Source organism: Cervus canadensis, chromosome 7 (assembly GCF_019320065.1).
Source record: "Cervus canadensis isolate Bull #8, Minnesota chromosome 7, ASM1932006v1, whole genome shotgun sequence".
Lineage (NCBI taxonomy): Eukaryota > Metazoa > Chordata > Mammalia > Artiodactyla > Cervidae > Cervus > Cervus canadensis.
In genome coordinates this window covers 76,718,169-76,743,407 of record NC_057392.1, presented here as the reverse complement: position 1 = coordinate 76,743,407, position 25,239 = coordinate 76,718,169, and the positions used below count along the sequence as shown (strand labels likewise).

Below are 25,239 nucleotides of genomic sequence, written 5' to 3'. Positions count from 1 at the left end.
AAATCTGTATGCAGGTCAAGAAGCAACAGTTAGAACCGGACATGACTGGTTCCAAATCAGGAAAGGAGTACATCAAGGCTGTATATTGTCACCCTGCTTATTTAACTTATATGCAGAGTACATCACAAGAAATACTGGGCTGGATGAAGCATCAGATAGAATGAAGATTGCTGGGAGAAATATCAATAACCTCAGACATGCAGATGACACCACCCTTACAGCAGAAAGTGAAGAACTAAAGAGCCTCCTGATGAAAGTGAAAGAGGAGAGTGAAAATGCTGGCTTAAAGCTCAACATTCAGAAAACTAAGATCATGGCATCTGGTTCCATCACCTCATGGGAAATATATGGGGAAACAGTGGAAAGAGTGGCAGACTTTATTTTCTTGGGTTCCAAAATCACTGCAGATGGTGACTACAGCCATGAAATTAAAAGACGCTTGCTCCCTGGAAGAAAAGCTGTGACCAACCTAGACAGCATATTAAAAAGCAGTGATATTACTTTGCCAACAAAGGTCCGTCTAGTCAAGGCAATGGTTTTTCTAGTAGTCATGTATGGATGTGAGAGTTGGATTATAAAGAAAACTGAGCACTGAAGAATTGATGCTCTTGAACTGTAGTGTTGGAGAAGACTCTTGAGAGTTCCTTGGACTGCAAGGAGATCCAACTAGTCCATCCTAAAGGAAATCAGTCCTCGGTGTTCATTGGAAGGAATGATGCTGAAACTGAAACTCCAATACTTTGGCCACCTGATGCAAAGAAGTGACTAATTGGAAAAGAGCCTGATGCAGGGAAAAATTGAAGGCTGGAGGAGAAGGGAACAACAGACGATGAGATAGTTGGATGGCATCACCGACTCGTTGGACATGAGTTTGACTAAGCTCCAAGAGTTAGTGATGTACAAGGAAGTCTGGCATGCTGCAGTCCATGGCGTGGCATAGAGTCAGACACAAATGAGTGACTGAACTGAACTGAGGGATCCCTGGGTCAGGAAGATCCCCTGGAGACGGGAATGGCTACCCACCCCAGTGTTCTTGCTTGGAGAATTCCAGAGACAGAGGAGCCTGGCACAATGGAGTAACTAACACGTTCACTTTCTTTCTAAATCTCAGTTCCTACAGTTGTGTGGTTGAATGTGGCTTGAAAAAAATGCTGGCAATCATGCAGATTTCTCTCCCTTCACATAATCATGAAAGTTAGAGTGGGTCCAAAAGACACAATGATGCCATATTTGCCTAGTTCATTCACTATCACACTGCCCTGGATAACATTTTCCTTTTGTCTTCATGAAAAAAATCCTCCCTATTGTCATCATCTCCTAATGATTTTCCTTACTATTTCAGTATGAAAAGGAAAGCAATCAGAAGAAATATCAGAAGGAAACAGGACAACTACCTAACCACCTCTTTACTTCCTGTTACAAAATATGTTCTGCCTATGATTCTATATAAGGAGAAACATTTCATTCTCCTATGCACCCAGTCCTATGCCTCTTTGCCAGCAAAGACATTTCTCCTGCAGTTCTCAACCTTCTGTCCTGTGTCACTAATATTCCACTCATTACAGCTTATTCCCAATGGCATAAACTGATTTGAGTTTTCCCATCCTGTGGCGCTAGTTATAAACACTGCAGTTGCCAATGCAGGACATTCAAGAGATGCAGGTTCAATCCCTGGGTTGGGAAGAATCCCTGGAGAAGGAAATGGCAACCCACTCCAGTGTTTTTGCCTGGAGAATCCCATGGACTGAGGAACCTGGCATGCTACAGTCCATAGGGTTGCAAAGTGTCAGATATGACTGAGGTGACTTAGCATGCATGCATCTTAAAGAAACTGTCACCTGGTTAATTTCTCCAATTACTCCTCTATCTTGTATGCTTTCCTTATGGCCAAATATAAAAAGCTCACCATAGTCTCTATATCTAAGTTGTGACTTCAGTATTAATGTAATCTCATTCTCACTCTGATGAGGCTTTTAATCCCAGAACTCTATCAGTATTTCTCTTGTAATAGTTACCAAAGATTTCCGTGATGCCAAATCCATGCCACTTTCTAGTTCTTATCTTACTAATTTATAAGTATAATTTGCACAATTGGTAATTTTCTCTGTCTCGAAATGCATTGTTCGCTTGGCTGACAAGAACGACAATCAAATTGTTTTCAATCTAATTCATTTACAATTTATTTTCAGTCTCTTTACTGATTCCTTATCATTTCCCTCAGTCAAAGCATTGGATGATTCCGAAGTTTAGTTTTTGAACTTTCCCCTTTTCAAGCTCCTTCCCTTGATGATGTCACTGCAATCAGTTCAGTTCAGTTCAGTTCAGTCACTCAATCGTGTCTGATCCTTTGTGACCCCATGAATTGCAGCACGCCAGGCCTCCCTGTCCATCACCAACTCCTGGAGTCCATTCAAACTCATGCCCATCGAGTCGGTGATGCCATCCAGCCATCTCATCCTCTGTCATCCCCTTCTCCTCCTGCCCCCAATCCTTCCCAGCATTAGGATCTTTTACAATGAGTAAATTCTTCGCATGAGTTGGCCAAAGTATTGGAGTTTCAGCTTCAGCATCAGTCCTTCCAATGAACACCCAGCACTGATTTTCTTCAGGATGGACTGATTGGATCTCTTTGCTGTCCAAGGGACTCTCAAGAGTCTTCTGCAACACCACAGTTCAAAAGCATCAATTTTTCAGCACTTGGCTTTCTTCACAGTCCAACTCTCACATGCGTACATGACCACTGGAAAAACCATAGCCTTGACCAGACGGACCTTTGTTAGCAAAGTAATGTCTCTGCTTTTTAATATGCTATCTAGATTGGTCATAACTTTCCTTCCAAGGAGTAAGCGTCTTTTAATTTCATGGCTGTGATCACCATCTGCAGTGATTTTGGAGCCCCAAAAAATAAAGTCTGACACTGTTTCCACTGTCTCCCCATCTATTTCCCATGAGGTGATGGGACCAGATGCCAAGATCTTAGTTTTCTGAATGTTAAGCTTTAAACTATTGAAACTGAAAATTTTACATCACTGGTAAGATATAAAATGTAGATGTAAAATTTTCAGTTTCATTAGTTTCAATTCAGTTCAGTCACTCAGTCGTGTCCAACTCTTTGCAACACCATGGACTGCAGCACCCCAGGCTTCCCTGTCTGTCACCAACTCCCAGAGCATGCTCAAACTCATGTCCATCGAGTCGGTGATGCCATCCAACCATCTCATCCTCTGCTATCCCCTTCTCCTCCTGCCTTCAGTCTTTCCCCAAATCAGGGTCTTTTCCAATTAGCCAGTTCTTTGCATCAGGTAACCAAAGTATTGGAGCTTCAGTTTCAGCATCAGTTCTTCCAATGAATATATAGGACTAATTTCCTTTAGGATGGATTGGTTGGATCTCCTTGCAGTGCAAGAGACTTTCAAGAGTCTTCTCCAACACCACAGTTCAAGAGCATCAATTCTTCGGTGCTCAGCTTTCTTTACAGTCCAACTCTCACAACCATACATGACTATAGGAAAACCATAGCCTTGACTAGGTGGACCTTTGTCAGCAAAGAAATGTCTCTTCTTTTTAATATGCTGTCTAGGTTGGTCATAGCTTTTCTTTCAAGGAGCAAGTGTCTTTTAATTTCATGGCTGCACTCAGCATCTGCAGTGATTTTTGAGCTCAAGAAAATAAAGTCTGCCACTGTTTCCCCATCTATTTGCCATGGAGTGGTGGGACTGGATACCATGATCTTAGTTTTCTGAATGTTGAATTTTAAGCCATCATTTTCACTCTCCTCTTTCACTTTCATCAAGAGGCTCTTTAGTTCTTCTTCACTTTCTGCCATAAGGGTGGTGTCATCTGCATATCTGAGGTTATTGATATTTCTCCCGGCAATCTTGATTCCAGCTTGTGCTTCATCCAGCCTAGCATTTCACATGATGTACTCTGAATATAAGTTAAATAAGCAGGGTGACAATATATAGCCTTGATGTACTCCTTTCCCAGTTTGGAACCAGTCTTTTGCTCTATGTCCAGTTCTAACTGTTGCTTCTTGACATGCATACAGATTTCTCAGGAGGCAGATAAGGTGGTCTGTTACTGCAATATCTTGAAGTATTTTTCACAGTTAATTGTGATCCACACAGTCAAAGGCTTTGACATAATCAATAAAGCAGAAGTAGATGTTTTTTCTGGAACTCTCTTCCTTTTTCTGTGATCCAAAGGGCGTTGGTAAATTGATCGCTGGTTCCTCTGCCTTTTCTAAAACCAGCTTGAACATATGGAAGTTCATGGTTCACATACTACTGAAACCTGTCTTCGAGAATTTTGAGCATTACTTTGCTAGCATGTGAAATGAGGGCAATCGTGCAGTAGTTTGAACATTCTTTGGCATTGCCTTTCTTTGGGATTGGAATGAAAACCGACCTTTTCCAGTACTGTGGCCACTGCTGAGTTTTCCTGATTTGCTGGCATATTGAATGCAGCACTTTCACAGCATCACCTTTTAGGATTTGAAATAGCTCAACCGGAGTTCCATCACCTACACTAGCTTTGTTCATAGTGATGCTTTCTAAGGCCCACTGACTTCATATTCCAGGATGTCTGGCTCTAGGTGAGTGATCACACCATCGTGGTTATCTAGGTCATGAAGATCTTATTTGTATAGTTCTTTTGTGTATTCATTAGTTTATATCTCACAATTGGAAAGCTTCACTTTGATTTGTATTGAGTGTCTCAATTTTAATTTGTCGAAAGCATAACTCTTCCCCTCCTTGTTTCCCCATAGTTTCGACAGTGTGTTACTAAATACTTTTTCTTTTTCTCAGCTGTTTACACCAAAAGTTTGAAGTCATTTTTACTCTTCTTTTCTCTCATATCCCATATCCAATCAAAGAACAACACTTTCTAGCTTTATGTTAAAAATATGGACAAAAGTCAATCGTGTGTGTGTTTAGTCACTAAGTTGTGTCTGACTCTTTGTAACTCCCTGGACAATAGCCCTCCAGGTTCCTATTTCCATGGGATTTACTAGGCCAGAATACTGGAGTGGGCTGCCATTTCCTCCTCCAGGGGATCTTCCTGACTCAGGAATTGAACCTGAGTCTCCTGGGTCTCTTGCACTGGCAGATGGATTATTTACCAATAAGACACCTAGGAAGCTCCCCACAAAGTCAAACACATATTACTAATTCTACCGTTACCACTTTGGCTCAATCCACCAATATTTTACTTCATTTACCACAGTAACATCCTTCCTGGGCTCCCTGTGTTAGTATTCTCAGAGTCTGTTCTCAACACAGAAGCCATCATAATTCCATTAACATGGAAATTTAATCTACTTATTAGCCTGTTCAAAACTCTCCAGTAGAATTCTATCTTGAAGTAGAAATTTTACTCCTAAAAGTTGTCTGAGTAATTGATCTATATTATTTGTTTTCATATGTCTGTAATTTTATCTCCTGCTGTTCTTCATTTCACTCATTCTGTTTCAGACATGATGGCCTCCTTGCTGTTTGTAGACTCTACCAGGTACAATTTTACTTCAGGTTCAATTCAGGCTGATTTATTTTCTTTCTGGAATATTATTCCTTCCTTTCTTTCCTTCATCTCTTTTAACAAATGCCACCTTTTCAAAGAAACCTTTTGTGCACACTAATTATAGTTACACCACTGGCATCCCACATCCTCCCTTTTCCTTTTCTGCTTTTTGTTCTCTGTAATAATTATCTAACATAAAACACAATTTTTATTTTTTAAGTTTTTAAAATATTTTTTGATGTGGACCATTTTTAAAGTCTATTGAATTTGTTTCAATATTATTTATGTTTTATGCTTGACTTTTTGGCCGCAGGGCATGTGGGATCTTAACTCCTTGAAGAGGGATTGAACCCATAGTCCCTGCACTGGAAGGCAATGTCTTAACCACTGGACCACCAGGAAAGTCCCTAAAACAACTTTTTAACTTATCTGTTTGTTTTCCCACACTGATATATAATCTCTAACAGAGAAGAGAGTTTCATTTATTTTGTTCTCCTAGAATAGTGCCTAGAACATAGTAGTTCTCAAGTATTTGTTAAATGAATCAATGAATAAACAATATGGTCTAAAGAAACATTAATTTTCTAAATTATATTTAATAAACATCTAATGTTAAAGCTCCACTTATTTGACTTAAAAATCTATAAGGTGTTGAATATGAAGAGTAATAGTAATGGGAAAAGTAAATGTTTCACACTTTCTTATTAGAAGTTACTGGAGCTTTAGTACCATTCTTTAGATTCATTTTGATAACAGAAGTGACCATACACTGAACTCAATGGAGGATGTGGATTTGAATGAAGAGTTGCATTTAAAAAGAAGATACTGTAGGCATACTGTAATGATACTTCACTATTTCTTTTTGTTGATTTCAGAATCTTTTCTCCTTCTCACTTGTTTTCTTCAGTTCTTTCACAACCTTTCCTAATGGTAAAGATTATGCTATTTTACCAAGCAATGAAGAGGAATGAGGGTCATGTAATCTATGTATTCCTCATATAAGTGCAGACATTTCTGGGAAGTTGCTGGCAGATGTGTCTAGACTCTTCTCAGTGTAATAAGACATGCATTTAATTTGTCGGTAACATGAAATTTGGAAAACGCAGCAGTGGCCACAGGACTGGAAACAGTCAGTTTTCGTTCCAATCCCAAAGAAAGGCAGTGCCAAAGAATGCTCAAACTACCACACAATTGCACTCAACTCACATGCTAGTAAAGTAATGCTCAAAATTCTCCAAGCCAGGCTTCAGTAATACGTGAATCATGAACTTCCAGATGTTCAAGCTGGTTTTTGAAAAGGCAGAGGAACCAACGATCAAATTGCCAACATTTGCTGGATCATCGCAAAAGCAAGAGAGTTCCAGAAAAACATCTATTTCTGCTTTATTGACTATGCCAAAGCCTTTGACTGTGTGGATCACAACAAACTGTGGAAAATTTTTCAAGAGATGGGAATACCAGACCACCTGACCTGCCTCTTGAGAAACCTGTATGCAGGTCAGGAAGCAACAGTTAGAACTGGACATGGAACAACAGACTGGTTCCAAATAGGAAAAGGAGTACATCAAGGCTGTCTATTGTCACCCTGCTTATTTAACTTATACACAGAGTACATCATGAGAAAAGATGAGCTGGAGGAAGTGCAAGCTGGAATCAAGATAGCCAGGAGAGATATCACTAACCTCAGATATGCAGATGACACTACCCTTCTGGCAGAAAGTGAAGAAAAACTAAAGAGCCTCTTGATGAAGATGAAAGAGGAGAGTGGAAAAGTTGGCTTAAAACTCAACATTCAAAAAACTAAGATCATGGCATCCAGTCCCATCACTTCATGGAAAACAGATGGGGAAACAGTAGAAACAGTGGCTGACTTTATTTATTTATTTATTTTGGGCTCCAAAATCACTGCAGATGGTGACTGTAGCCATGAAATTAAAAGAGGCTTACTCCTTGGTAGGAAAGTCATGACCAGTCTAAATAGCATATTAAAAAGTAGAGACATTACTTTGCCAACAAAGGTCCCTCTTGTAAAGGCTATGGTTTTTCCAGTAGTCATGTATGGATGTGAGAGTTGGACTATAAACAAAGCTGAGTGCGGAAGAATTGATGCTTTTGAACTACGGTGTTGGAGAAGACTCTTGAGAGTCCCTTGGACTGCAAGGAGATCCAACCAATCCATCCTAAAGGAGATCAGTCCTGGGTGTTCATTGGAAGGACTGATGTTGAAGCTGAAACTCCAATATTTTGACCATCTGATGCAAAGAGCTGACTCATTTGAAAAGACCCTGATGTTGGGAAAGATTGAAGGCAGGAGGAGTAGGGTCGACAGAGGATGCGATGGTTAGATGGCATCACCGACTCAATGAACCTGAGTTTGAGTAAACTCTGGGAGTTGGTGATGGACAGGAAGGCCTGGCATGCTACAGTTCATGGGATCCCAAAGAGACACGACTGAACGACTGAACTGATCATGAAATAAATGTTTTTTGTGTTTTTTTTTTTTTCTGACAAAGCCCATCGATGTAACCAAAACCTCAGCATTTATTAAAAAAATAAGCACATGAGGGTACTCTTCTCATATACCCTTCTGTAAAACTTCTGCTACCAATGACCATCATTGTTCTTGAAAGTTTGACCAGAATGACTGGCAGAAATTATCACCTCTGAGTGGAACATTTACAATCCATCAATAATTTCAGAAGTTTTGATAACTTGAGACAATGCCTTTGAAAGACTACTCCCTACTTGCAAAATACCTTGCTGAACTAAGCTAGTCAGTTAAAACCCATATTTAACAGTTTGCAACAAATAGAGTTCTATTTTATTAAATAAAGTCACACTATTTCTAAAGTACCTGAAGAGCAATTTACACATACGTTTAGCATAGCATGTACTAAACCATGTCTTTGGAGAATTAATTAAGATAAATTACCTATTAGAAGTTTAATTTCAAATTCCAAATGTTTCTCTAGATGAATTTAGTTTATATGCTGTAGAATTAAAATTTTAATATGTACAGTTTACATTGAAATGCTTATGTGAAATCCATTCATGAATAATTAAAAATCTTATTACCGTTTGCCATAAGCAGCCACGTTCTTCACAGCGTTCTTTAGTTGCAGTGTCTGAATCTGGATAACAAGTAAACTTTTCAACTTCCAAGAAAGTTTGATCCCATTGAACAGTAAAGTTTCCTCCAAGGTTAAATGTCAGATTGTAAATTTCTAGAATCTTTGAAGACAAAGAAAACAGTAGAGTGTTTCTGACTACTGGATAATTCAAAAATAGTTAACATTTTGGCAATTCTTCAAATCAAATCTTAATAATTTTAATGTAATAGTGAAAGAAAAGAATAGATAGGAGAAAATGTCATACCACTGGAAAAGTTAGCACCTCAAGACAGGAAAACTATAAGAAATTACAGAATACTGATGAAAAATGCCTTTAAATCCAGACATGAGTTTACTCCTCAGTTCTCCCAATAAATGCCCATGAGTCTGAGGAAACATCTCTCTTATTTTAGCTTCAATTTCCTCCCTCTGTAAATTGAGATTAACAAATACATAATATGTGAAATTTGAAAGACATACAATGCTTGGGGCACAAGGCTTGGACTATCAGGAATGAAATAAATATTAATTTCTTCAGTGAAGACAGAGTTGACACAGTGGTTGATTTGGAGGCTTCCTGAGTCAAATCCAGTGCTAACAATATTTGAGGTACAAGTTAGGAAATAATATGGGAATACACAAAAAGAAAAAAATGAGAGGATCGTGTTATATAAGAGATGTGGGTTTGACCCCTGGGTAGGGAAGATCCCCTGGAGAAGGAAAAAGAAACCCACTCCAGTATTCTTGCCTGGAGAATCCCATGGAGAGAGGAGCCTGGAGGATTAGTCCATAGGGTCTCAGAGTCAGACATGATTGAAGCGACTTAGTAGGCATACACACACATATATGCATATACACAATATATGTATGGGCTTCCCTGGTGCCTCAGTCAGTATAGAATCCATCTGCAATGCAGGAGACCTGGAGTTGATCCCTCAGTTGGGAAGATCCCCTGGAGGAGGGCATGGCAACCCACTCCAGTATTCTTGCCTGGAGAATCCCCATAGACAGAGGAGCCTGGTGGGCTTCAGTCCATTTGATGGCAAAGAGTTGGACACAACTGAGCAACTAAGCACACACAACATATACCTATGTACACATAATGTATGCATGTATACAAATATAATAGTATATTGTAGTGTGTATACACACACACACACACACACATATATACAATTGTGTATTGGAGTATATACTATATACTCCATTAACATGGAGTACACATAAGTATATTCCATACACTATTATTTTCATTGTTGTTGTTGTTGCTGTTTAGCCGTTCACTCCTGTCTGACTCTTAGAGACCCCATGGACTACAGCACACCAGACTTCCCTGTCCTTCACCATCTCCCGGAGCTGGCTCACACTCATGTCCTTTGAGTATGTAATGCCATCCAACTATCTCATTCTTTGTCGTCCCTTTCTCCTCCTGCCTTTTATCTTTCCCAGCATAAGGTCTTTTCCAATGAGTCAGCTTTTCGCATCAGGTAGCCAAAGTATTGGAAGTTCAGCTTTAGCACCAGTCCTTCCAATGAATATTCAGGGTTGATCTCCTTTAGGATTGACTGGTTGGATCTTCTTGAAGTCTAAGGGACTCTCAAGAGTCTTCTCCAATACCACAGTCCAAAAACATCAATTCTTCAACACTCAGTTTTCTTTATGGTCCAACTCTCACATCCGTACATGACTACTGGAAAAATAATAGCTTTGACTACATAGACTTTTGTTGGCAAAGTAATGTCTCTGCTTCTTAATAAGCTGTCTAGCTTTGTCATAGCTTTTCTTCCAAGGAGCCAGCATCTTTCGATTTCCTGGCTATAGTCACTGTCCACATGATTTTGGAACTGAGAAAATAAAGTCTGTCACTGTTTCCATTGTTTCTCCATCTATATGCCTTGAGGTGATGGGACTAGATGCCATGATCTTAGTTTTTTGAATGTTGAATTTTAAGCCAGCTTTTTTACTCTCCTCTTTCATCTTCATCAAGAAGCTCTTTAGTTCTTCTTCACTTTCTGCCATAAGGGTGGTGTCATCTGCATATCTTAGTTTATTGATATTTCTTCTTTCGATCTTGATTCCAGCTTGTGATTCATTCAACTTGGCATTTCACATGATGTACTCTGCATATAAGCTAAATAAGCAGGGCAACAATATATGACCTTGTTGCACTCCTTTCCCAATTTTGAATCAGTCTGTTGTTCGAGTTTGCTTCTAACAGCTGCTTCTTGACCTGCATACAGATTTCTCAGGAGGCAGGTAAGGTGGTCTGGTATTCCCATCTCCTTAAGAATTTCCTACAGTTTGTGATCCACACAAAGGCTTTACTGTAGTGAATGAAGCAAAAGTAAATGTTTTTCTAGAATTCTCTTGCTTTTTCCTTGATCTAACGGATGTTGGCAATTTGATCTCTGATTTCTCTGCCTTTTCTAAATCCAGTCTGTACATCTGGTAATTCTCTGGTCATGTACTGTTGAAGCGTAGCATGGAGGACTGCAGTTTGAACATCCCTTGCCATTACCCTTCTTCCAAATTGGAATGGAAACTGACCTTTTCCAGTCCTGTGGCCACTGCTGAGCTTTCCAAATTTTCTGGCATATTGAGTGTAGCACTTTCACAGCATTCTGTTTTAAGATCTGAAATAGCTCAGCTGGAATTTCGTCACCTCCACTAGCTTTGTTCCTAGTGATACTTCCTAAGGTGCATTTGACTTCTCACTCCAGGATGTTTGGCTCCAGATAAATGAACACACCACTGTGCTTATCTAGGTCATTAAGAACTTTTTTATATTGTTCGTCTGTGTATTCTTGCCACCTTTTCTTAATCTCTTCTGCTTCTGTTAGCTCCATACCGTTTCTGTCCTTTATTGTGCCCATCTTTGCATGAAATGCTTTTCTCATTTGCCTTTCACTTCTCTTTTCAGCTATTTGTAAGACCTCCTCAGACAACCATTTTGCCTTTTTGAATTCTTTTTATTGGGGATGGCTTTGGTCACTGCCTCCTGTACAATGTTCTGACAAAATATGGTGCACTGGAGGAGGGAATGGCAAACAATTTCAGCATTCTTGCCTTGAGAACCCCATGAATGTATTTTCATTGTTACAATATTTCAAATTTTTGTTTGGTTGTCATTTATGACAGTAACAAAATTTATCCCAATTTCATCTGTATAGTTTATTTTTTTATCCTTCATAGCTATAATTTAGAAATAAAAAGTCATATAAAGATTAGTCCAACCTCAGAAGAATTAGAAATATGTACCTCCAAGTGTCTTTGTAAATCTTTGTTGTTGTTTAGTTGTTAAATTATGTCCGACTCTTTTGTGACTCCATGGGCTGTAGCCTGCCAGGCTCCTCTATCCATGGGATTTCCCAGGCAAGAATACTAGCATGGGTTACCATTTCCTTCTGCAGGGAAACTTCCCAACCCAAGAATCAAACCCTTGTCCCCTGCACTGGCAGGAGTATTCTTTACTGCTGAGTCACCAAGCCCTCATAAATCTCTACATTAGCAGCGAAATAAACGTGAACTGGAATTGTAAAAACCATATAATAAAATGATTTTGTATTGTGCCCCCTTATAATCTTTACTAGACTCATAAAATTCTCAATAAGCCTGCCGTGTTTAATTTATATTGATGAGTTCTTACAGTCACAGGGATATATATTTTATAGTACATTTACTAAATTAAAAAAAAAAAAACAATTAACCAATACATATTTTATGGAAATTCCTACATGGAAAATTCTGGGCTAAGGAGCTTAGGAGCTACACAAAAACACTCCAAAATCATGTTCTATATCTTAATTTGGAATTTATGCTAACATTACTAATAATTAGGATGATAGAAATGGTAGGAAAATAAATGCCAATAAAAATCACTTCTATGTTTTAAATTATTTTGTCTAACATAGTTAAGCAACACTATGATTAAATATTTCATTTTACATATGAGGAAGCTGAGACATTAATCTATTGTGTTTAAATGCACAAACTGCAGGGTTAGAATTTGAACCCAGTTCTGCTACTTTTTTACCCTCTCTAGTACATTTATCAAAGCAGGAAAGAATGAGCATAAGAAAGGGACCACTAGAAGGGAAGAATGTTAACAAAAATTTGAAAAAGAATATTGATACAAGATATGTTGAGGACAAAGAGAGCTCATGAAAGGAGAAGTGGGGGAAAACTGAAGAAATGAATTGAATCAATAACTTAAGGAGTCTTAAATGAGAAATTAAGACATTTTCATTTTTTATTGTATGCAGCAGATAAATTAGAGAAATGGAATAAAAAAAATATTAGGAAAGCAGAGATAAGTGATATCCAAGATAAAACTGAATAGAAAAAAAAAAAAACTGAATAGAGAAGGTGTAGTATGAATTCACCTTATGGTTGATATCTCAATATGAATTGAAATGACCTAAAATGGAATATTGCCAGCAAAAGGAAAATAAAACTAGAGATGTAATGAATAAAAAAATCACAAAACCAAGAGTCTGAATGATTATATGTTAAATATTACAGAATATGACACTAACATATCTTAAGACATTGTATTTACCTGGTTGGAAGCATCATAACTGAAATTGTAGTGAGCTCTCAGTGGCTGATCATCTTCTATCACTGAAACTTCTGTTACAGTGTCTATCAACCCAAGGATTTTTATAGTCTCAAACGCTAAAGCAGTTCCTTCTGGGTATGATGAATGCATACATGTGATATCTAGCTTGTTCTGAAAAAAAAAAAAAAATATATTATATATCAAGTAGAAGGTCACTGGATACAAATCAGAAATAACACTATAAGTGTATTTATAGCGAACTGATTAAATCTTATAGTTCTAAATATATATAAATTATATATTTAGATATATAGATTATGTCTAAATATATATAAATTGTATAGTTCTAAATATATAAAATATATATAAATTGTCTAAATATATATATAAATTATAAATTATATACAAATCCAAAATAACAATACAAGTGTATTTATAGCAAACTGATTAAATCTTACAGTTCTAAATATATATAAATTCTAAAGTTCTAAATATCTATTTACTAAATAAAGACAATTAACCAACACACGTTTTTATGAAAATTGCTAAGTAAAAACTCTGGAGCAAAGGGCGTAAGAATTAGATAAAATTCTAAGAAAATATTTTGAATCTCACATAATTTAGAATTCATTTACACTGAAATCATTAATAATTTAGTATTTAGTATTTAATTATATATCTATATAATAAGAAAATACCAATCATCTATCCTTACATTCTCAACAGCTCTTCACATTCAAGTAGCTTATATAAATATACTTATTAGTGACTCTTTAAAATTTTTTGTATACATGCCATAAAATTATTTTCAGAGATAAATTATGCATGATGCAAATCATGCATATCCCTTTTCATTCTAGCCCTAATGTTGGCAAAGAATAACTTAGCTTTAAAAAAAAAGAATATATGAAGAAATCTAACTTCTACAAGAAGCATTGCTACTAATTATTCAAAATTTAACCTTGTGCAAAGCATTTTCATTTTCACCCTAAATCCATGATAGTCACTGCTATGATTGTTATATTAAAATATTGTCAAACATACTGAGATTATTTTCCTAGGATCTGCTTAAACAAGACACAGTGCTTACAAGAAGTCTGATGATTTTGTGTATAAACTTCATCATCAGAAACTCATCTATTATACTGAAATGCACTATTATACTGAAACATAAAAATTTAAGGTAATTCATATACAATTTAATAATTTACATTAAACAATTAATTTCATTCCTTTCCATTGATCTTTGGAGAGAAATGCAACATATTTCTAAGAAAAGGCACAATCTAGACATTAACAAGCTATTTTATTTAATTATGTGTCCAAAGAGAATGCTTACATTAGAAACTGAAAATGTATATAAAATGTAGTTTCCCTTTTGGATGGTATCTGTAAAGGGGGAAGAATAAGTTATCAGATAAAAATTAATGTCACATTCTTATTTTATTATTACAGTTAGACAACACAGGAAAAAATTTTAAAATAAGTATTATTTATTAAGCAAATTAAATAAATTCTTTTTATTAAACTTCTTATCTTTAAATAAAATAACTTTGATAGTTTATTTTCCCAGGAGGTAAAGGTAATGAACGCATCTTTGCCCAGTTTGATTTTTCAGACTGCTAATATAGTTCTAGAAATTCAGAGAATGCAAGCTTGTAGTAAGATATATATAATTATAACTATTGTTTTTAATGATATTTTATCTCTAGTAAACTGTGTAATATGCAGTTTATTTTGGGAAGACGTGGGACACCATAATATTGTTTTGCATCTTTCCATTTTTTTTCATTATCTGAATAAGGACTGAATGTGGAGACATATTAAAGATTCAAGTGCACTTTAATGAGAAAAATGGAAGAAAATAGTTATTTTCTGCATCGTATGTGAAACATAGCATTTTTATCAACATGTTTCTTTAACAGGAAACTATAAATTATAACTCGGAGAAAGCAACGGCAACCCACTCCAGTACTCTTGCCTGGAAAATCCCATGGACGGAGGAGCCTGGTAGGCTGCAGTCCATGGGGTCGCTAAGAGTTGGACACAACTGAGCGACTTCACTTTCACTTTTCCTTTCATGCATTGGAGAAGAAAATGGCAGCCCACTCCAGTGTTCTTTCTTGGAGAATCCCAGGAATGAGGGAGCCTGGTGGGCTGCCGTCTATGGGGTTGCACAGAGTCGGACACGACTGAAGCGACTTAGCAGCAGCAACAGCATGTATAATAACTAAAACATTTGGGAGAAGATGGAGTGGAAACTATAAAGGGAATCCTCGGGTTTATATAGACTACTTTGAGTAACATTAATTTACTTAAAATTTTAATCCTAGGGAATAAAATTAAAATCAGAATCTGAATTGAAGGCTATTTTGCTGTTTGTGTATTTGACTGATTATTCAGAAAATTCTGACTTTAACTTTTCAACACACTTAAGTATATAATCATCATATTAGATGACTGATTAAATCATAACTCCATATTTTAACCATCCTACATGAAGTGAATTATCAATATAATCATTAATTTATTTATTTTTTATTGAAGGATAATTGCTTTACAGAATTTTGCTGTTTTCTGTCAAACCTCAACATGAATCAGCCATAGGTAAATTTTTGCAAGTAGGAAAAAAGTAATGAACTTGGAAACAAATAATTTGAGAAATAAGAATAACCTTAAAATCAAGTCTCACCTGCTACCAATAGAGGTATTGTTTCAACAACATTCTTTACCTGATGATTATGAACAGTTTATTAATGTTTCTGCTGAAACCTACTCTTACTGGATTTCTCTGTAATACGTGTTTGGAATCTATACTCAGGTCAGAGCTCACCTTAATATGCTTAGACTCTAACATATTTGAGTAAGAAAGAAAAGTCTGATGTGCTGAAGTAGAATGAAAAATGGAGAGCAGTAAGGAACAATTTGTGTGAGTGCATGTTTGCATGTGTGTGTGTATAAAATCTATAGGACATGGCGAGTGCTCTGGATGTTGGTAAAGACTGTGGCTCTTGAATATAATGGTGAATTTTTAGAGGGTTTTGAGCAGAGAGGTGAACAGAAAGAGATAATTTGAATCATTTTCTAAAGGGCTTACTCTATCTGCCAGTTGCTAAAGAGAGTGTAAAAAGAGGGGGCTGACAAGAGCCATCAACCTATAGACCAGTTAGGGAGCTATCGCAGTAATTAAAATGAAAAGTAGCAATGATGATAATGGTGGAGTTGATAAGATACCTAGATCAAGATGGAACCAAAAGAGATTTCCAAGTAAGAGTGAACTATAAAGTTGTTGGCATCTTGTAGAGATGAAGATACCATCAACTGACAAGTGGAAGATGACGCATTTAGTGGAGCACATATACTGTGGTAATGTACATAGTCACAGGCAGATAAGTCTTCAAAAAGAACAGAACTGTTTCAAAGATTCCATATTTTTCAAATTGTAAGAGAATACACCAATACATGGACTATTTATTGGAGTTAAGTTAGAGATATTGGATGTTTCATATAGTATAATGGGCTTCCCAGGTGGCTCAGTGGTAAACAATCTGCCTGCTAATGCAGGAGACACAAGAGATGCAGGTTTGTTCCCTGGGTTGGGAAAATCCCTTGGAGGAGGAAATGGCAACTCAGTATTCTTGCCTAAAAAATCCAATGGACAGAGGAGCCTGACAGGCTAGAATCCATGGGGTTGCAAAAGAGTCGGACATGACTGAGCACCCAGGCAGGCCATATACTATAAAACATCTGAGAAGTAGTGAGTTATAATAGAAGGTAAACTATAATTTTTATACACATATCTAAGAGCCCTCTATTAAAAAATGAGATTAAAACACCTTAAATTTATGAGAGTGGTTATAATTGACTAAGTAAATCCAAGCAGATTAATTTTCTATAGCATAATTTAATATTAGAAAAAATGATTCTATTTTTATTCCCTTGGTGTACTGAATTCTCAACTTTTGGGCTAATTAAATAGAAGACATTTAATAATTGAAATAAATGATGACATTTATATGGTAAAAATCCTTATCTCAAATAATTTGACATTAACTAAATATTTTTATTGAAATATAGTTGATTTATAACACTTCAGGTAAAGTGATTCAGTTAAACATACATAAATATATATATATATATGTATATTTCTTTTTTGGATTCATTTCCATTACAGTTCATTAAAAGATACTGAATATAGTTCCCTGTGCTATATAGTAGGTCTTATTGTTTATATATAGTATTGTGTATCTGCTAATCCCAAATTACCAATTTATCCCTCCTTCCTACATTGAGTAAACTTTAATGTTGGTTTTCTTTTACAGTAATAAAATTTTAGTTTTAACCACTATAATTATATAAGATAGTTGAAAATAGGGTGCAGTTTATACATCTGTGAACTCATTAACTGTTTCAATTTTTATTCAATAATCTAATAAATAAAGGTATCTACACTTGTCAGAGATTTTTACAATAAACCAAGAGAGAAAACTAAATGTTGTAATTAAATATACATAATTTAAATAACAAGCTAAATTACATAAAGTTACCTAAACTCTTAAGATAGATTAAAACAAATTAAAAATGAAAACTTGTGACATTTTTAAATGAATGTAATTTCATAATAAAAGCAAAACTTCCCATCATCAAAATAAACATTTAAAAGCATATCACTTTGAAACTTACCTTTACTTTCTCCATCATCCCAGAAAAAGTCTCCTTTTGCTGTGTTATCATCATTTAATGCAACTATAAGTCCTAGAGGGTTCTTTCGGCTGTAAGTAAGTTTGGGTGTATGCATGATTAAAAACAAATTTATAATAGTGAAATAGCCTATAAATAAATCCATTTCAACATAAGGATTTATAGGATGTCTGCACGAGAACATTGACATTAATAAAATTCATGTCTATATTTATTAATAATTTATCAATGAAAAAATAATTTGCATACTTGAAAAATAAATAAAAGAAATAAATACAATAAATACAGTATGGAATTTCTTGGAGGCTAAGACACCATGATCAAAATTGAAAGAGTAAAATAATATTTCAATTCAAACAACAAAATTAAATATATCTTATGAAATACCACATTAAACATCTATTTGCCACAAATATATTAACCTTGAATTGTAATGCATCAAGGTTACAAAACAATGAACTATAAAATAAACTTTTAAATGCCAAGTAGAATCTCTAATAATCATACAAATGAAGCTAATTATACCATGTGAAATGAAATGTGATTAATATTTTTTAGTTGTATATTAAGATTGGCTTCTAAACTTAAAATGAGATTATATAATCCAGGTAACTGCTCTATATAGAATATATTCTTTCCAGCATGCACCCATCAGAGTGTATTTTTCTCTCATTTGATAAATCTCCAGAGTATAACTAATGATTTTGAGAACATAATCATGAAACATTGACAATATGAAAATAAATCTAGGAAACAAACCTAATTACATGACTAACTAGTTTAATTCATTCACTCATGAATTTGTTCCTTCAACAAATATCTAGGGAAAACCAGGAGCTTTCCCCTAGTAGGACTTCCCTGATAGCTCAGTTGGTAAAGACTCTGCCTGCAATAAAGGAGACCCCAGTTCGATTCCTGGGTCGGGAAGATCCCCCAAGGTTACCCACTCCAGTATTCTGGCCTAGAGAATTCCACGGACTGTATAGTCCATGGGGTCACAAAGAGTTGGACACAACTGAGCGACTCTCACTTTCTTTCACTTTCATTCCATAACAGGGTGACACTATTGGTATGTGACACTGTGTCCGCTGTCTCCCCATCTATTTCCCGTGAGGTGATGGGACCAGATGCCGTGATCTTAGTGTTCTGAATGTTAGGCTTTAAGCCAACTTTTTCACTCTCCTCTTTCACTTTCATCAAGAGGCTTTTTAGTTCCTCTTCACTTAATCACTGCAGATGGTGACTGCAGCCATGAAATTAAAAGACGCTTATTTCTTGGAAGGAAAGTTATGACCAACCTAGATAACATTTTAAAAGGCAGAGACATTACTTTGCCAACAAAGGTCCGTCTGGTCAAGGCTATGGTTTTTCCAGTGGTCGTGTATGGATGTGAGAGTTGGACTGTGAAGAAAGCTGTGTCGAAAAATTGATGTTTTTGAACTGTGGTGTTGGAGAAGACTCTTGAGAGTCCCTTGGACTGCAAAGAGATCCAACCAGTCCATCCTAAAGGAGATCAGTCCTGGGTGTTCATTGGAAGGACTGATGCTGAAGCTGAATCTCCAGTACTTTGGCCACCTCATGCGAAGAGTTGACTCATTGGAAAAGACCCTGATGCTGGGAGGGATTGGGGGCAGGAGGAGAAGGGGACGACAGAGGATGAGATGGCTGGATGTCATCACCGACTCGATGGGCATGAGTTTGAGTAAACTTTGCGAGTTGGTGATGGACAGGGAGGCCTGGCGTGCTGCGATTCATGGGGTAACATAGAGTCAGACACGACTGAGTGACTGAATTGAACTGAACTGATTGGTATGTGAACTAAAACAGCGAAAGTCGGGTCCCTGCCTTCACGGAGTATATAGTCGAGGAGAATAGACATACTACATACAAGAACAAGTGAAAATATAATTATGTATATTCTTAATGCTATGAAGAAAAGACAGCAGGGTAAGGAACTTAAGAGTGACCATCTGTTTTGGTGTTGTAGAACATGGGGAAATGTGTAGATGCAATATGATACATTCTGTCCATATACCCAGAATGAATTTTGCAAGATGAAGTACCAGAATTTTCAAGTTTCTTCTTTTTTCTAAATAGTTCTAAAATTTATTCTTACTGAACAGCTTAATTTCTGTATCATTCTTTACCTATACAGAAATATCTACCTCATTTATTGACTTAAAATATTTTACCTGGAAAACAATCATTTTGACATTTATGTACTGACAATCCAAACAGGTAACAACTGACACTTTAGTCAATTATATAACATTTAATATTTCATTATTTAGTAATAATCAGCAATTAACTTTAATTATATATATTCTTTACAGAAATAAGTCAGTACAGTTTTGACACAGGGGTAAAGTTCTAATCTAATCTTGCTCATTTTTTTAATCAAGAAGTTTATTATAATATATTAATAATTTGATTCTTCTTTTCATAACTTTACAGTTATATGTAAGAATCCCTTGAATTCATTAATTTTTAATAAATATGTGAAACACTAAATATTAAATTATAGTTCAGATTTCACTTAATGCCTTTTAATTTTACCTTGCTGTTGTAGTTACAGCAGGTTGTTGAAAGGGGATAATGTAACCACCTCTAAGATGTAATCCTATTTTGTCTGCTGGAAGCTGCATATCAATACGTTGTTTTCTCCATGGCCTTTTTACACCCTAATATTTGGAAAATAAAATGATTTTTTCATTACTGCAAAGACTTTAAGCCCATTTCATAAGAATTACACTTAGAATTTACAAAGAAAAATAATTCTTATTGTGAGCCATTCATGTCATTTTAGTGAATAGTAACATGCTGTTTTCTAACTTTTAAAGAAACTTCTTCAGTTTACTGAAGAAATCTGGCTAGAAATATATTCAGTTTTACAAAAAAAATCAACATAGAGAAATCCGTTTCCTTTCTATAATAATTAACAATATTCTTAATTAGTCCTATTTTTATTCTTTGGTTTTGGTTAAAGTGAACCATGTCTCTTGAAAGGATTAAAACAATTATTTCTTATTAAAAAATAAAGGGTCTGCTTAGCAAATATAAGCGCACTGCAAAATACTTCCCTTTAAAATACACAATTTTTCTGGAAGAATGTGTAAAATAAGAAAAGTATTAAAATAAGTTACCAATTCTTCTTAAAGTTACTCTTGACCGTTTATTCCCACAATTTAAGTTGGTTAACTCTTTACACTAAAGAATATACTTCATATTAACCATGTGCAATGGAACATATACCTACTCACATGTAAGAAAATGTAAACCTGCACAGACTTTTATGCACTGTTAAATTCTGAAACTGTTCATTTTTAGATTAATAACAGAAATACTGTTAAATTCCCATGTACAGATGTTGGACAATATATACTTTTGATCTATTATCATACTAGGTTTACTTACAGTTTCAAAGTCATACCAAGTAGCATCAGGGATGTATGCACTCACTACTTCTGCTCCCTAAAATAAAGCAAGATAATGTATATGTGGAGAAGGAAATGGCAACCCATTCCAGTATTCTTGTCTGGAAAATCCCATGGACAGAGAAGCCTGGTGGGCTATAGATTCCATGGGGTTGCAAAGAGTCAGACACAACTTAGCAACAGAACAACAACAATTTATATGTAGATATATATTTTTTACTTCAATATGTAACAGAAGAGAGTCACATCAAATGTTTTCAGATTTTCATAGTGAAGTGAAAAACTTCCTTTGTTTGTTACACTACAATATTTTCTATATATAACAAAAGACTATTTTAATAGTTTTAGATAACTTCATAATATAAAACATCCCAAAAGCAAAGATAAAATCAATTTAAGTGGCAACTAAAAAAATCGATGCATATATTTGTATCATTATCATCTGCATGGCAAATGTGAGTGTGAACACATCATTTTTCCATGATATATTTCCATCATATTTCCATGACATACCAACTTTTAAGTAACAGGCAAAATCCAAATATTTCATTCCACTATTTTTTCAACATTTTCATATGATCTATTGGTTTTCAAGTTATCCTTTATTTACAGTACAGCAAAATTCCAGTGTCTATGACTACATGAATGACAGTTATTTGTTACTATTATAAGAGTTGATATGTTTCATAAATAAAGCTTTCTTTTGTGAAAGAATACTAATTTTACACAATTTCTTCTCCCCAGTACATATTATATACTTGAAAAGCATAAATCTACTTAACATACTTATAACTTTTCAAAATTTCTTCTATGTTTTAGAATTTAATTAAACACTTATCAGCTTGAAGCAGTCTGCTGAGTAACATGTATTACCCAGATGTTTTGTAATTTAGTGTGGATTTGATTACACAAAATTCCTCAAAAATTTATTAAAATTGTATCCTACCTGTTTCAAGACAGGGGTAATAAGTAATGAGGGGCCCCATAAGAACTGAGTGTCCTCAATCCAGCTATTAGTATCCTCATAAAACCTAAGAACAATGACAGTGTTTACAACACAAAGATAAAAAATGTTAATCCAAATACTTCATTTTATTATCTTTTAAGTTATTCCCTTGGAATAATCATTATCTTTAATTTTGCTCAGTAAATAAAATTGACTTGATAACGTCAAAACTGACTTGATATGTAATTTTGAATCTATAGTTATTAATGCATCCTTATGGTACACCTGACACTCAAGAAAAAGAAACATAGAAAGGAAAGGAGAAAGTGAAGAAAGGTGGGAGAGAGGAAATTACTTCATTTGGGACTCAAAAAAACAAATCTATCATATATGATAAATAAACAACTATAAAAATAAAAATAAATAAAAAACTATAATAAGCAATTATTCTGTTTAATTCATTTTTTCCTGTAAAATAGATTCATGAACTATCAGAAATCCTTCATATCCTACTTTCCTCCTTTTTATACTTTTTTCTTATAAACTTCCATTTTGACTTGGACTTGAAGGGATCTTTAGTCATCTCTTGAGGAACAACCTTGTTTTGGTCAAGAAATACAAAGACAAGCACAATTCATTGTTTTATGACTATACTATATGTGATTTATATTTAGATAATTTTTACAATATACATGATTATGTTTTTAATGTTTGCTTATTTATTTAATAATATTTAATGTTTTATTTAATAAAAATATTATGTGATATTTAATACATGTAATATTTAATACATGTTTTAATATTTTATATTTAATATTACTTACTGATATACTTACTCTAATACATCCTACATATTTCTTTCCTTTTAAGTTCTATACAATTATCACATTTCTAGATTGAACTTGTCCATTTCACGAAATTAATTATATTTACTACTATCATTTCATATTTCCCCAAATCATTTGCATAAATGTCAAGAAAAGCACCAGAAATCCACATGACATCTTGATCTACTCATTAATTTTTCATTTGTTGGAATATAATTTGAAAGACTGAAATTCTTGAACATAGTACTCACTCATGAAGAAAAGGCCTTGCTACTGTTTCTCCAAACATATGGGCTTTATAAAATAGAGTATAAAGGAAAGGTAACAAGGCATAGCGAATATTCAAATAGTGTTTTGATGACTTAACCAAAAGAGAATCCTGTCCAAAAAATGCTGGATCCTGATGCTGTGGGATAAACAGAGAAATTGAAATAAAAAATTTAAAATATGAATAAAAATTAAAACATAAGCATTTAATCTATTTTTGAAAACCAAAATGTGCCTGCTTATAAAAAGTTGAGATGATTCCTATTTTATCATTGAAGTATATAAATTTCTAGTTTTTATGTTTTCATTTGGATATCTATATATTAAATAAAGTTTATTTTAAAGTGGATATTTCCCTTTTGAATACACATTCTTGGAGAAGATAGAACATATTTTAACAAAGTATTCTTCATTTCTATTATTTGCAGCAGATTGAATTATTGGTCCCAATTTTCATGCCTCCTTGTACCCACAATTTCTGTTATATAACTCTTATTAGTATCTACCTCTAACAGTGGAATGTATTTCCCCACTATTTGACTTTGTGCTCAGGTACATGATATACTCTGACCAATGTAGTCTTAGGACATGTGACACCTTCAAGTAAGGGCTTGAAGTGTGCTGGGATTGCCTAAGGATTTGCTGCCTTGCACCTTGTCACTGCTATTAGAATAATAAGCTCAAACAGTCTGCAAACCAAGGGACGCAAAGAACAGAGCCATCTGGTCAGCCTGTAGCCTTGCAACCTGAAGGACAGCCTTCTTGCTGAGCCCAGCTAGCTTAGTTGACTCTTTCAGCCAAGGTGTAATGATGTAAGCAAACCTGCTTAGATTTCCTGAAACCAGCTACTGCCTCCCTGGATACACCATCATGTTTATGCCAAAGCCACATTTTCCTTTGGCTGCTCCCAAGAAATCAATGAACTTGGTGGGATATATAGGACCCAGGCCAAGGAGATACAGGTTGTTCCCAGTGGTCAACTTTGCCTTGAGGACTCTCTATTGGATGAGCCAAAATTTCCTTTGAACTGGGCTGTAGAATATAACTCTTTATCAAACCTCCTTTTTTGCCTTCATCTGCATCAGATTCAGGCCTGAATTGTAATCTGAAGGCTCTCTCCACTTTCTCCTTCTTCTCCATTATCCACAAGTATTTCAGCAATAAATTGCTAACATTTCTAACTCTGTCTTGGTATCTGTTTTTTTGCAGGACATAAATGAACACAAGTATAATTTAATTCACATGAGGATCTCCCAAGAACACAAATTTCTTCAAGCATCACTTAGGTGGAGTAGGAAGTAACGGCTATCCAGTTTATACCTTTTACTTCTGTACTGTCATGCTTCCTTCCAGAAAGAGCTCTGAGTGGCTATCCTTCTTCTCAAAGAGAATTAAGCCCCACTGTGTGTACAGTGAATAATTTCTTAACCAGTGTGCACTTAACTGACTTAGTGCTGTCACCTAATTTTCTCATTCCCTCTAAGGAATATGCCTATGAGAGCCCATAGCTCAGGGTTGGTAGATTAACCTCCCACCAGTTCAGATGCATGTCTACAAAGTGTTAGTTTTATTTCTTTCCCCACCTGTCATTACAGTTTTACTTATTAAAGAAAAATTATGGACCCAAACTACTTTGCAAGTGTCTTTAATTTCTTGTGTGTTTTTAATAAAAGAAAAAATGATAAATCCTTAAGAATTTATTCTATTTTTATGAAAGAAAAGTTACCTGGAACTTATTATTAGAATATAAGAATTCAGACTCAGAAAGCTTTGTCATTAACTTAAAATATTGTGATTTCACACATGTGTATATGTGTTAGGCTTAAAATATTTCTGTGATACTGTCATGATTTCCTTATTTGATTATATTTTTATA

General features: G+C 35.1%; 1 protein-coding gene across 3 annotated transcripts in view; it reads right to left on the bottom strand.

The window, feature by feature from the left end:
- Positions 1-25,239, bottom strand: part of SI (sucrase-isomaltase) — a 111,146-nt gene that overhangs the window by 48,328 nt on the left and 37,579 nt on the right. For all 3 annotated transcript variants that reach the window (XR_006270399.1, XM_043473833.1, XM_043473834.1), the window contains 8 exons: positions 23,348-23,502; positions 22,270-22,354; positions 21,304-21,360; positions 20,446-20,570; positions 17,872-17,960; positions 14,528-14,577; positions 13,189-13,359; positions 8,596-8,751 (listed from right to left, as the gene is read on the bottom strand). Coding sequence is in view for 2 of the 3 variants with exons in the window: in XM_043473833.1 (XP_043329768.1) it covers positions 8,596-8,751; positions 13,189-13,359; positions 14,528-14,577; positions 17,872-17,960; positions 20,446-20,570; positions 21,304-21,360; positions 22,270-22,354; positions 23,348-23,502 (888 nt within the window). In the remaining variant the exon portion in view is untranslated. The remainder of the gene's footprint in view (positions 1-8,595; positions 8,752-13,188; positions 13,360-14,527; positions 14,578-17,871; positions 17,961-20,445; positions 20,571-21,303; positions 21,361-22,269; positions 22,355-23,347; positions 23,503-25,239) is intronic.